This window comes from Falco naumanni, chromosome 10, assembly GCF_017639655.2.
Source record: "Falco naumanni isolate bFalNau1 chromosome 10, bFalNau1.pat, whole genome shotgun sequence".
Taxonomy (NCBI): domain Eukaryota; kingdom Metazoa; phylum Chordata; class Aves; order Falconiformes; family Falconidae; genus Falco; species Falco naumanni.
Genome location: NC_054063.1, coordinates 11,006,109 through 11,019,033, shown reverse-complemented (window position 1 = coordinate 11,019,033; position 12,925 = coordinate 11,006,109). Strand labels below are relative to the sequence as shown.

General features: G+C 39.2%; 1 protein-coding gene across 1 annotated transcript in view; it reads left to right on the top strand.

The window, feature by feature from the left end:
- The window catches only part of SPON1 (spondin 1), a 199,816-nt gene that overhangs the window by 161,011 nt on the left and 25,880 nt on the right, over nucleotides 1-12,925 (top strand). Inside the window, exon 7 of the mRNA XM_040609232.1 lies at nucleotides 3,733-3,797. Within this exon, the coding sequence (XP_040465166.1) occupies nucleotides 3,733-3,797 (65 nt within the window). The remainder of the gene's footprint in view (nucleotides 1-3,732; nucleotides 3,798-12,925) is intronic.

Below are 12,925 nucleotides of genomic sequence, written 5' to 3'. Positions count from 1 at the left end.
TCCTGTATATCTCTGCCTCTCTAACAACTGACAGGTAGTACCAAATTCTCTCCTTCACAGCTTCCACATGCACAGAGGCATAACATGGGCTTGATAATTTTCTTCCCTTATATTATTATTTTTTTTCCTCTGGTTGTTGGAAGAGGTGCATTTCAGACTTTACCTAAAGGATTTTCAGCATCTTCAAGCAAGAGCATTGGTGCCCTTCCCTTCAACTTGCTTGACATTGTTAATGTTTTGGCACTCCACCATTCTGCAAATGATCTAGTTTTGTTTTTCAAACTCTTAACAGTTTCATTACTTGGGAATGATTTTTTCCCAGCCAAATACATACATGATGACAAGGCAACTTGAAACATACACCAGTAAAACATCCTAGCTCTTTTTTGCCATAGTTTGATGTTTGTTTACTTGAAAAATCAAAGCAAAACTCTGGCAATATGAGAGGAGAGGAAGATGGGTACAAATGTAATACAGCAAGCCCTAAGAAAATGTTAACTAAAATTCATAAAAATTATATGATGTTTTATACCTCTACTGTAAAGTCTGTGCAATTGGGTTATTCAAGGCAGTTGGGTTATATCAACTAGTTACATATTATTAATTTGTGGGTTTCTCTTCAGGCATTTCATATCCTCTCAGTTTCCTCCATCTGCCAATAAATAATTGCTAAAGAGATTGCCCAGCAAATCCAAGCACTGTATCTTTTCTGCAGATTGCTTTCTACCTACAAATTGTTCACAAGGCTGTGGAACTTGTGTGGTGGACAGCTACTGTTTGCCTGCCTGTTTCAGTTTATCAGGTTCCCCTAGAAATGGGAAGGTCGGCTGGAGAGGCTGGAGGCAGGGGAAGGTCACAGCTTTCCTGGAGGAGCGCCCTGAGCCTGCTCCCGGCTGGAGAGCTGCAGGCTGGTGGCACCAGGAGTGGAGCTGGGTTCCCTGGGCTGGTGCAAAGCCTAGCAGCCAGACCTCACGTGGCAACAGCCTCACAGCCCCGGGAGGCGGCAGGCAGGATGTCCTCTGTTGTTTTCCAGGAGTTCATCTTCTTGGCATAAGCACATGTCCAAGGAATACACTTTAGTGTACAAAACACCTACTCAGGTATCTGTCTATCAGTGCGTATAGAAGTAAATATGCACTGGCATTAATAACAGTGTAGGTGTTACATTTTTTGATATTTTTTTAAAATCAGAAATATTACAAATCTGCATGATAGAGATGACTGCATAATTACGATATCAGTCTGGAATAACAATGATTTAATTCAATTTGCAATGTAATTTTCAAGGAGATCGTGGTACCAACAATGTGTATTTTCATTCCAGGCCCAACAGAACGCTGAATTCTGAATATTTTGATTTTTTTTTTACTGTTTAGGAAGTGGCTGTGAATTCTGCTCTTGCATCTGAATTTTCATCTCCCTTCAAAATTCAGGGATTTCTGAATGCACCATGCTGTGTTCCTCATTTCCTTCCCTCTGCACCTACTACTAAGCTATTAATCATAGTTCATCCACTGTTAGTATGCATTTTTAATTTGAATAGCATGTTAAAATGCTTTCAGACATGAGTGATTTGGGTGTTACTGACATAATTACTGTCTTCTATTAGCTAAGCAGTGTATTGTTTTAATAAATGTAATGATCTATGCTTATAACAGACTTTCCTTGGGATGTACAATACACAGTTAATTTTGAATGCAAATGTGTTCTCAAGGCAAGTAAATGAAGATATGCCTGGCTGGAAAGTCTTAGGATTTTGAAACAAGGAAAATTAAAAAATAAGGCAAATTTCACCGATAGAGAAAGACAAGTAATGTCTTTTAGCTTCAGACTTTTTAACTTCATTCATTTAGTCTGTTTCCTTTTAAATCACTTTGAGGGGAAAGCTGTCTCTTCCTCTTTAGAAGGCATGGAGGTAAGAAGGTGGTTGCTGTAGGTGACCCTGGGTGTGATGCATCGCTCCTGCATGGAGTGTCTCTCCGCTGGGTTCCCCAGCCCAGCAGGGAGGCTGGGAGAGGGTTGTGCCGGTGGCTGCGCTCCCAAGGCCTGCCCCGGTGCACCCACCTGCTGGCATAGCTCTGCTGCGTGCTGTTTGATTGCTCCCTTTCATCATCACATTCTCTTTATTCCAACTATATTAGTAGTATGGGATTTTGATTAAATCCTTTCATACTTACTTGCCTTTATAGAGTCAGACTTTCAGCTATCTTAGCTCAGGGCATTTAATGTATTACAGGCTTTGGGCAAGTATCTGTATTTATAAAAAGGATTTTCAAGAAATGGCTTATCCATCCACTCAGGTTGAGGGAGAGGTCATGTCACATACGTATTCCTCCTGTGTTACAGAGAGGGCCCATCAGCTCTGTAATGACCTTGCTTTGGTAAAAAGAGGGAGTCAGAAAATATTAAGAGTGGTAGAAAAAAAAAAAAAAACAAAACAGTGAAAGTTGTTTTCTTTAAACTGGGCTCTGTATGGTCTAGAGCTAGTCTGGGGTATCAGAGCTGTTGCCATCAAGCAGGAAATGGCACTATTATCACTAAACTGAAAGGTCAGCTCTGTTGGAAGTGCCAATTACTGGTAATGTATGAGGTGGGTTTCTTAGTCTAATTGGGAAATATTTTAAACGACTGTAGTAATCATGTGAGTTGTGGACTTTGTGTTCCTCTAGGTGAATTACTGGGGTGGATTCCTAAGGGAGATGGGGAAAATGCTTCTAAAAAAACCTGTGATAGATGTCTTTTGGGCTTCAGAGCCTTGTTAACAATCTCCTGCCTTTGTCCTGGGTTTATTGTACCAACATAAAGTTCAAAAGTGCTGATGCAGGAATTCCTACAGACTTTAGGAAATAATCATTGTACAATGCTTTGCCACACTGTGGGCTTCCACAGGTGACTGCTACGTTTCACCCTATCATTTTCAGGTGTGTAAAAGGAGAGCAAAGAGAAAGTGCTATCAATGGCTCTACCTGGAGGAGATTGCAGTGCATCCACCATGGACTCTTTGCATCCTTACATATATAAGGATAATAAATAATATATTATACATGCTCTCAGGGTGTGTTAGATTGCCTAGAGCAGCAGCCTCTAGTTTTGGTCTGCCTCTTGACCCATAGATCTGTAGCATATTTAAGAGCAATTTTTCTGTCCTTGCATTTTTTAACCTGGTATATTCCTCTGACCACAAGGATTGTCAGAAAGTCACAAAATTGACAGCCCAAGATACACTTTTTGCCAATAAACTACTATGTATGGACTAACAGCCCAGGATAAAGCACAGTTATCTTTCTGTGATAGTGTTACCAGAACAAACTCAGTTTGTTCATGTTGTTTTGGGATATTTCCCCGATGCAAAAGTCCTCCTTATTTATACAGGTCATCACTGCACCACTCTGAAAGCTTTCCTTTCAGCTCATGATGCAAAAACACCATGGTCTGCGAACTGCTGTTGGTGTTTTAAGCTCACTTCAGTTCCTGCAGAAGACAAAGCAACAGTGCCCAAGGTCTGGCTGCCTTTGTTCGCTGCTTTTGCCTCCTGCATTCATAGAGGCTTCTTGATGAACCCTGTGCAGCTGAGGACACAAGGTGCCCAGATAAAAGGGACAAAGCATATTTCTCGTAGTCAGAATTTTGAGGCATAGTTTGGTCTAGTGCCTCTTACTTTTTTGCTATAAATCATATCAGTCTCACTGTAAAATTGTCCCAATCACTTTCTTGTTTTGTCTCTTTCCACAGAGCGATGAGGTTTTAACAGTCATCAAGGCAAAAGCACAGTGGCCTGCCTGGCAACCTCTGAATGTGTAAGTAAGTAGGGAACAGTAAGTCTTAGTAGCCTTGTGTGGAGGGTTGGCTAATAGACCGCTCTAAACTAGTCTCATATAAACATTCACTCTTGTAAAGATATAATCTAAAAATATTTCAGTAGATGACTTTTTCATCTCCTTTTTTGTGGTTCCCCACCCAACAACAACTGGTTCTCTCTTTCTTTCCACTTTAGCACCTCTTCATTTTTTACCTGCTTTGGTTCACTAACTGTTACAAGGGAAGGATCATCCCATGGAGTTTGTGCCTTCATTGAACAGTGATGCTTATTCAATGCTTGCTCAAATACGTGTTGTACTATTCTATATGTAGTATTTTTTATATCCTGTGTCACACACCATAACAACACACTGTATCAATACAGCAAATCCTCAATCCACCAACAAAAAACTCTTAAAAGACTGATTCTTTAAAATGTTTGTTTGAAACACTCTGTGATAGCATCATGATCCTGATGGTAGTATAACCACGGTTGTTTTACCAAGTGAGACATCAGACTAGCATCCCAGGGCCCTAACTCTGGGTTCTCTGGCATTCAGCAGAAAGAGGACAAAACTTTCTTTCAGGATACTCTTAAATATACTGGTTGCCTTTTGAAGGGGGCAGGAGGGTGTTGGGGTGTGGTTCCTGCATAACTTAGCTGTGCTTGGCCCAAAGTTCATACTGAGTGTCCAAGCCCAAATGACAGACTTACAAGAAGTGAGCAGAGATGAGAACCTAGTATAAGGGGTCATCCCATTAACTGGCAATTAGTTTCCTGCAAGATTTTAGGCACCAGGTAGTTGCTTCCTCTGTAAAACTATCAGGGAAGCAACTAGGGGAACATGGTGTCTGGTTTTGTCATCTGTATGTCAGAAAGTATGTGAAAATTTGGAGGTTTAGTCAGAAAAAAGCTGCAAAAGAGTTCAGTTTTCAGAAAACATCCCCTACCGTAAGAGGCTTAGAAACTCTTAAGCAGCTTAGGACTTAAGCTATTCAGTTTATCCCCTCCCCCCTGGAAAAAAAAAAAAAAAGAAAGGTTAGGAGGTGAGCACAGCTTAAATAGCGAAAAGATTTCTGATAGCTGATCCCTCTTTAATCTAGAAAAAAAAAAACCACCTATGAAATCCTTCGTGGCATGGAAGCTAAGGAAATTAGTGACAAGGAAATTCTCACTAAAGGTATGGGAAAAGGCTTTTAACAGTGTGACTAACCTTCAGAGCAGCTTATCTGAACATAAGATGGATTTTCCATCACTTCAATGTATTTTAACCCCAAGGCAGAGATGTAGGCTGTGCACAGGAACTGTGGCTTAGGCTTTTTTTGGCTGGTGTTATGCAAGTGGTCAGTCAAGGTGACAGTAATGGCATTCTTTATTTATGGCCTTATTCCCCTGAAGTTTTCAGTATTTGGATTTGGTAATGTTTGGCATGTAGTGGCTGTGGAGAGCATTTTTTCCTTGCTGCCTTCTTACATTCACTGCAAATTAACACTTTAAAATGGAAACGTTTGTCCACTTCTTTGTTCTATTAACGGGGAGGTCTCTGAAACAAACCATTTATTTTTTCATTCCAACTTTGGTTACTTTCCTAAAGCAACATTTATGTATGATGTTTCTATAGCAAAGAGAACAAAACTACTAGGAATTGACTGCTCTGGGTGCTTGGAACGTTTAGGTATTGACAGGAGAGAAGGTTTATACTTTGTTCACAGAAAGATGGAGAGAGGATCTCCTGCTCGAGAGTCTTAATCAGTCATCTTTCAAATAAACTGAATATATTATATAACAAAAATCAAAGCTAATTAAAGTATGTTGCCCCTGGTCATACTAGCTAGTTTAACATAGCACTGAGAAACTCCACAAAAAAAGTTGAGTGAACAATTTCAGATATTTTTAAGGCATAATCCTTCACAGATGTGCCAGCAAATACTTCTGCAATATCCTCCAGGTGTTCTTCCAGTCAGTTCTTACCTTTCCTATATGGCAATTCTCACCTTTCAGCAACATCAAAAGGATTAAATCTTAGGATTTGTGTTTTCAAATGTTGTGCAAGAGTTCCCTAAAAAATGTTACTTCACTTTACAAGTAGCATTAGCATTTTGGCTTTTTAAATAATTTTTTATCATATTTTGCCATGATGCTCTTCCTTTTGATTCCATTTAAAAATATGATCTAAGCTTCCAAAGGAGACATAGTTTTCAATAGCCATTAACTTCTGGTGTTAATTTCCCATTTGCTGCTATGGATGGTCCTTCCTGGAATTTAGATGAGAGTTGTGCAAGTATTGTATGACTCCTTCAGGATAAACATTTGGTCTCTTATTATGCATAACACAGCAATCAAGAATTGACTAGAAGTCATGAATAACCTTCTTTTGCGTAACTTAGATATCTGACGTATAATACGGTGTGATAGTGGTGCCAAAGTGGCATTACAATGTGTTGTGATAAGCACAGCTAAAAAAACCTTCCTGAATGTGTTTTACAGCAATGGTATAATACTAGTCAAGCAATTTACAGAGACCTAAAGCGTCACAAGTCGGCAAATGCAGCCTGCTCGCACTTCAGAGATTACCTCCCAACTCCATACAGTGATTTTTACTGCTAACCCTATCCAAGTTACAGCAACTGCACTTAAAATCAGCAGGAGGAGAAGAACAGCTACTTCCAAAACTTGTGAGGGGGCTGTAAGGGTATTGATCTGTGTACCTGCTGGTGTGGAGAATGCAGGATGAGACCCCACGGACACCAGGCTGCCAGCCCAGGGGAACGAGGTACCTGAGAGTAATGACCCATGGCTCGTGGGGCTGGAGTGCAGGGACGTTCACAGAGGTGGTGGCAGACACCACCATGGAGGGGAGACTTACGGGTTTGCATCTTGCTCATTGCAGGCATCAGCTTCTTTTTAGGGGAAACCTGGGAGAAAAGAAACCAGATGGGAGCAGCTGCTGAGGCTCAGCACAGCGCTGGGCATCAGCCCCGCTGCCCACTCCAGGTAATCACCAGCCAGCCAGGATGGGCACCGTGCCCACCCTGGGGCTGCTGGGTCGTCTCCCGTCTTTCCAAAACGGCAAGGGAGACTGCGGCATCTCCTCTCCTTACAGAGGCTGTAGCGAGGCAAGCCGCTCATTCTTACCCACATCTTGAGCAGCTGGGGAGTCCTTGCATTGCCACTCTGCTCACCTGTCATAACACGTGGGAGGGTGGTCTTGGCTGGGCACCTCTCACAGATTCATCACGGAGTTAAATGGCTTTTCTTCTACTCTGTCGATGCTGGTCAGTGAGGCTGTGACTCCTGAGGCCAGTCGTACCTCATTAAGTAATGTCTCAAGCACTGTATAGGCTGAGGGCACGAAGTGTCTAAATCTGGCGGTGATGCTGAAAGCCTTTGGTTCATGACACCAGAGGTAAGAAGGGAGATATAACCGGGAGCTTCTCTTCTGCTCAGGGAGAAGAAAATAGAGACTTCTCAGTGCAGATCCAGTGGGTACAAAGTGCCTCCCCAGGGAAAGTTCTTTGGCTTCAGACATGAGTTCAGACACAAGAAGTTACAGTAGGGACTGAGACAAATTGCCAGCCCTAAGCGTGGAAGGGTGCAATGACACTGAGTAATTTTCTGAAATGCTTCCTGTTAATTACAATGAAGGCTAATAAACTTGTCATCTCCCAGTACAATATAATGCTGTGGAAGGTATATCCTGCCACACTTCACTGTCTGCTTTTCATCATTCTCATCATTCCTCTCCTCAGTTCCTATATGTACCTGCTCTTTGTCAACTTTTTTTGGGGGGGTTGTGCTGTTGGGGTTTTGGGTTGGTTTTTTTTTTTCTTCCTTTTAGTCATCTTCATTATCCTCCATTCAGTTTCTTATCCAGGGCATCAGCACACAAAAAATTGAGTTGTTGCATGCAGGAGACAGTTTTGGGTGATCTTTGTGAACTAGTTTTATGGTTGGCCAACTGAGAAAGCAATATTGGTAGCTTGAGAAGGAGTGCCTGCAAAGGAGTGCCAGACCAGGTAATAAAAAGTTTTGCTGTTGCTTATGTTTGTCTTACCAAGTTGTGTGTCTGCAGTTCTGACTTTAAAGTACTCGCAGGGAATGCATTCTTCCTTGAACGTAATGGTATCAGTATACAGCATTCTGTCAAATGAAAGTAGTTTTTCTTATCTTACTTGTATAAACAAGAGCACAGCTCATTGCTCCCTTCCTCTCAGCTGTGTTTCAGGCAGAATCAAATTTTACTTTCATACTCGGCTGCAAATCATTGGCCTTTGGCAGTATGGACGATAAAATACAGCACATACAGATAGTACAGCTGGTATCCAAATCTGCATATCCAGCACCTGTAAAATAGTCAAGCCATGACAGAAAAATCTGAGGATAAAGAAGGCAAGACTTTTAAAGATAGTATGCATCAAATTCCACATGAGCTAATACCTTTAAAACTCTTGCCTTGAATTCCCTTCCCCCAAATATACATTTTTTGTTTGGCTTTTGTTTTTTCCTTTCTTTTTTTTCTGTATGCATTATGCCTTTGTTTCAAATCCATACATCTCTATTGTGACACCCACCTTTTTCATTCAGCAAGTACTTTTATCTAAACCAGAGCTTCTCAGGATAATCCACCAAAAGAAAATAAGCACAAATCCTGACCAATTATTCCCACTCTATATTGCGAGTTACAGAGCCAGTTACAAGAAGAAAAATGTGACCCTTTGGGGAGGCGTGGGGGAGAGCCAGCTGTCAGGAACAGAAAAAACTGTCAATTCCACATCTTGGCATGAGCTGGATTCTCGTTAACACGGTGAAATCCAAGCCTCGTAGTGTTGTCAGGGCACTTGGTGTTTATACAGCTGCCTGGTTTTTCACGGTCACTATGTCCGCTGTGATCCCTCACCATCAGGGAAAGGCATTATCATATGTGCATCTTTCTTCTATATAACAGCATGTTTGTCATGATGGTTGGGGAGTAGGATAAAGCAGATTCTTCAGGTTTATGTCTGATTTTCCCAAACAGCAGGACCTCCAAACCAAGATTCCATATCAGAACAAGGAATATTGTTTCACCATATAGTTCTCAGCTCTCAAAAAAAAGAGTGGAATTGAAAATGGATAGTTAGGCAGGAGTCACATGTTAATAGACATTTCTCTGGGTAGTTTCTGATATTTCAAAAATATGTCCAGTATAAATATATGGGCCTTTCTTAATACAGGCAAAGGAGAAGTATATGGATGGTAATTCTTGTGTCTGATCACTTTTTTGTAGTTCCTGTAAACCCAGAAAGCATTTAGTCCTAGGCAACACTGTCTAATAGGAACTTACATGTCCATATAGCCTAAGACTGATAAATACAAACACAGATCAGACATAGGATGGAAATTATTCTCCAGTGTGTCATGTATTCTGTTATTAAACATTCAGACCTTATAAATTATTAAATATGTACATAAAATGTATAAATAAGTACAGATAGCGTGTCTTTCCAAGTATTGCCATGTATTCATTCTGGATTTTCCCAATACATAAAAAGGCAATGTTGATATGAAAAAAATAATAAATTAATTGAAAAAGTAGCTTTAGCTTTCCATCCTAAAAACTTTCAGATTCTAAAAAACTGGCAAGAAAAACTCACTTCCCTGCATAAAATAACTGTCTATTCCTTTCCTGCCAGAGTTTCAGTCTACAGCCCTAGCTAGGGGAAAGAATGGATAAGGGTCTCCAGCAGTATGATTACAATTATTACTAAAGCACATCATATGCTTTCTAATTATTAAATTTTTCAGTTTGCTTCAGTGTTTTAGATTTAGTAAATCAACAATATATTTCAATGCAAAAATTCAAGATTATTTTATCCAGGAAAATAACAGGGAGAGTACCTGACACAAGCATTACTTTTCATACTTCTCTCTCATTTATGTTTACTTTTATGCAAAACCACCACTGCTTTCCAACCCTTTAACCTCCTCAGTCCATTCTTAGTTGCAACCAACGCACATCAAAATGAGAGGCATTTTTCTTTATTAGAATTCTGTACTATCTGAAGTTTGGAAAATGAGCCACTCCTTCCTTATGTCTCTCCTGTTTCCATTTCATCTCTCTGTGTTGTTTGTGTGCGTAGTCATGGTCCTGTGGTTTTTCTGTGCCTCCTGCCTGTGTGCAGAGCTTACTCTTTTTCTTGTCCATTTAAGCAGCTCTTCCCCATTTATTTGGAGATTACCTGAAAACACTCCAGTAAGCACTCCAAAGTGAAGCTTAGCAGAAGAGGAGGCCTATTCCTTTACACTTCAGATGGGTAGAACTGTTTATTCCTAACAGTTTGTCAGTTAGTATGGTTGCCTCATCATCCCCTACAAATTTTCCCATCAACCCTCTTCCATTTCAAGTTTTACATATCTTTGATACGCTTTCTGACTACAAAGATATTAGGGCTGTTTTTCCTGGCTTGCAAGGTGGGCATGGGAAAATGCGACAGGAATTCCCAGGTAGGGTTTTCAGCATTGATATAGACAGTATGACTAATCTAGACAACAACGTAAACTGTTCCAGAAATCAAAGAGTATTCTATAGCAAGGTGATGGGAAGCGCAAAAATGCTCTGATCCAAAATATGTTTAAGTTGATGGATCATACTAACTGGAGAAAAAAATGCTGACCACCTTCTGCATTTTCCTTCCTTTATTCTTCAGTGAATGCTCCTTCAATCTTTGCTTTCTTCCAGAATTATTTTACCACAATTTGAGCAAAAAAATGTTTTTTATATGTTTTTATCCTGCAGTGAATTTGCTGTGATCAATCTTCATTACAGCATTTGGAAATTGAAAGCTAAGCCACAGATGAGTAGAGAATTTCATCTGTTTGGGGTTTCAATGTTTGTTTCCTGGTTTTACATCTATTTTACTTAATTTTTTTACTGTTTGCCTTTTTTACTTTACTGTAATCTTCTGCTGTTCTTGTGCCCACAACACTTCTCTTCCTTAAAGTAGCCTCCATATTTAGGTCATTGAACGATTACTTTTTAGATGGAGAACCACTTAAGTCAGAAATTGAACTCCTTAGTGTCTTCTGAAATGTAATAAAATAACTCCTGCTCCTCATCTTATGCTTTATTGTTAAAGATGTCTATTGAGTTTGATATTCTACTCTCTACAATTCACACAGCCTTAATGTGATGGTGTCTCACTGATAAATATCCTTCTGTAAAACTACCCAAGGTTATGTATACAGTTGCATACTTAAAAGAAGTCTTCAGCAGGGAAAACAGCTTTAATAACAATTTGTGACTACATTAATGTTACCGATATTATCTAATTGGTTCCATCAGATGGCAGAAAGCTGAAACATAAACATTACCAACATAAACATTACCCACGTAAACGTGATGTCTTGCTGAACCTCTCTGTTGATCTTCTCACATGTTGCAACTTTTGTGAGCTTCACAAAGAGAGGCTAATTTACAAAAAGACACTGGAAGACATTTAGACGATCATTTGCTGTAAACACCTAATTCTCGAACTTCCAGTTCCTGAACTGTTTGCATACTGAAATAGCTATTAATATATTATTAAATGCATAAAAATACAATCAGCTTTGAGTATTCCCAAAGCTCACTACATTTTCACAAGGTAACAGATCACAACCAAACCATATTAACTTCCATAATGTAGTTTTTGCCCTGCTGTTTGATCAGTGAGGGCCTGACCTTCAAGCAACTTTTCACTCAAATGCACACCCGTATGGTCAGCCAAATAAAGGGAATCCCCCAATGTGGAGATAACTGTCCTGGTATTTGGAAGGTCTGGGTTTAGTTCTCTTTTCTTCCTGATGAGATTTGAATGGTAACACATTCCTCTGTAAAATTCAAACCAGCCACCTATGCAGTGGGAGCTTTTACTATCACATATCATGTTGTTCTAGCTCAAGCCTTGCTATTTTGCATGAAATAATTAAATATTTATTAGCCAGAGAAAGCAAGCAATGGCTTTAGAAAAGTGGTGAGAGACAGAAGAGTTCTCCAAAGGACATTAATCTCTAAAATGTTTGGTAAACAATGAGTTAGCCGGCTTTCTAAGATGGGGAAGGGGTATGTTGGTATGTTCAGGTTTATGTTCTCATTAATTAGTAATCACTGTATCTTTATTTTTGTGGCACTTATGCAATGATGATAGCTTTTCACTTCCCTGGCTGCCCTGAAAGAGAGACTGTTCTTGGCTAACAATAATATTTTGTTCTATTTCCATGGTTTTAGCCTTTTTTAAAAAAAAAATCTTCACATTATAATCGAATGCATGAATTAAGTAATTTTTGAATACACTTAGCTTTCTTTTTTTTATGGATATTTACTGAATTCAATTTAAGAAACAATGTTTCTGTTCATCCAAAAATGCACTTTTAACATAAATTATGATTTCCTTAGATTTAGTTGAAATTGATTTTCCATTACTTGCTTAATTTTTATGTGCTGGAAATAGGACAGAATTACATAGATTCTCATTACATTAATGATAAACGGAGTAGTTTTTTAGAATGAAGATTTCAAGTAGACATTTCCTTTTGTATTGTCTTACAAAATAATTATATTATTTGAGGAATCTTTTTAAGCTTTTCTGAAAATCTTTCAGAAGTAATCTTTTTCAGGATTTATGTAATTGATCTTTATACGTATATATTTGGAGAACTGAGAAATTAATTTACCTATTCATCTGTGTGAATTAGCTACTTCTTTCTAAACTGCCTATGTGGATAAAACGTACGTTCGCATGTGCCACAACTAAAGCTGGCATTTTTCCTTTAATAAAACCTATATTAAAAATATTTATAGGCTGTATTCAAAATCGGTACCTTGTTGTGCTTACCTACATTTGGAGCAACTTGTTTTGGAGAGCTTAAGGCGGAGACTGTTGGAGGAAAAAGAAGCAGATGTACAGAGTAGTTCCATAGCCTTGATTTGTGATCTTACTGGAGAAAAAAGAACCAAAAAAATATTTTTGTTTCTCCCTGTTTACTTGTTGCCTCTGATTTTGGTAAACCCAAGCTAGTGTCAACAACTTGTTTATTCCCTTGTAATCATGTTTTAATTTTGAGAGGGTTCACTGTTGTTAATTGTTATAAATAATGATAAAATAACGA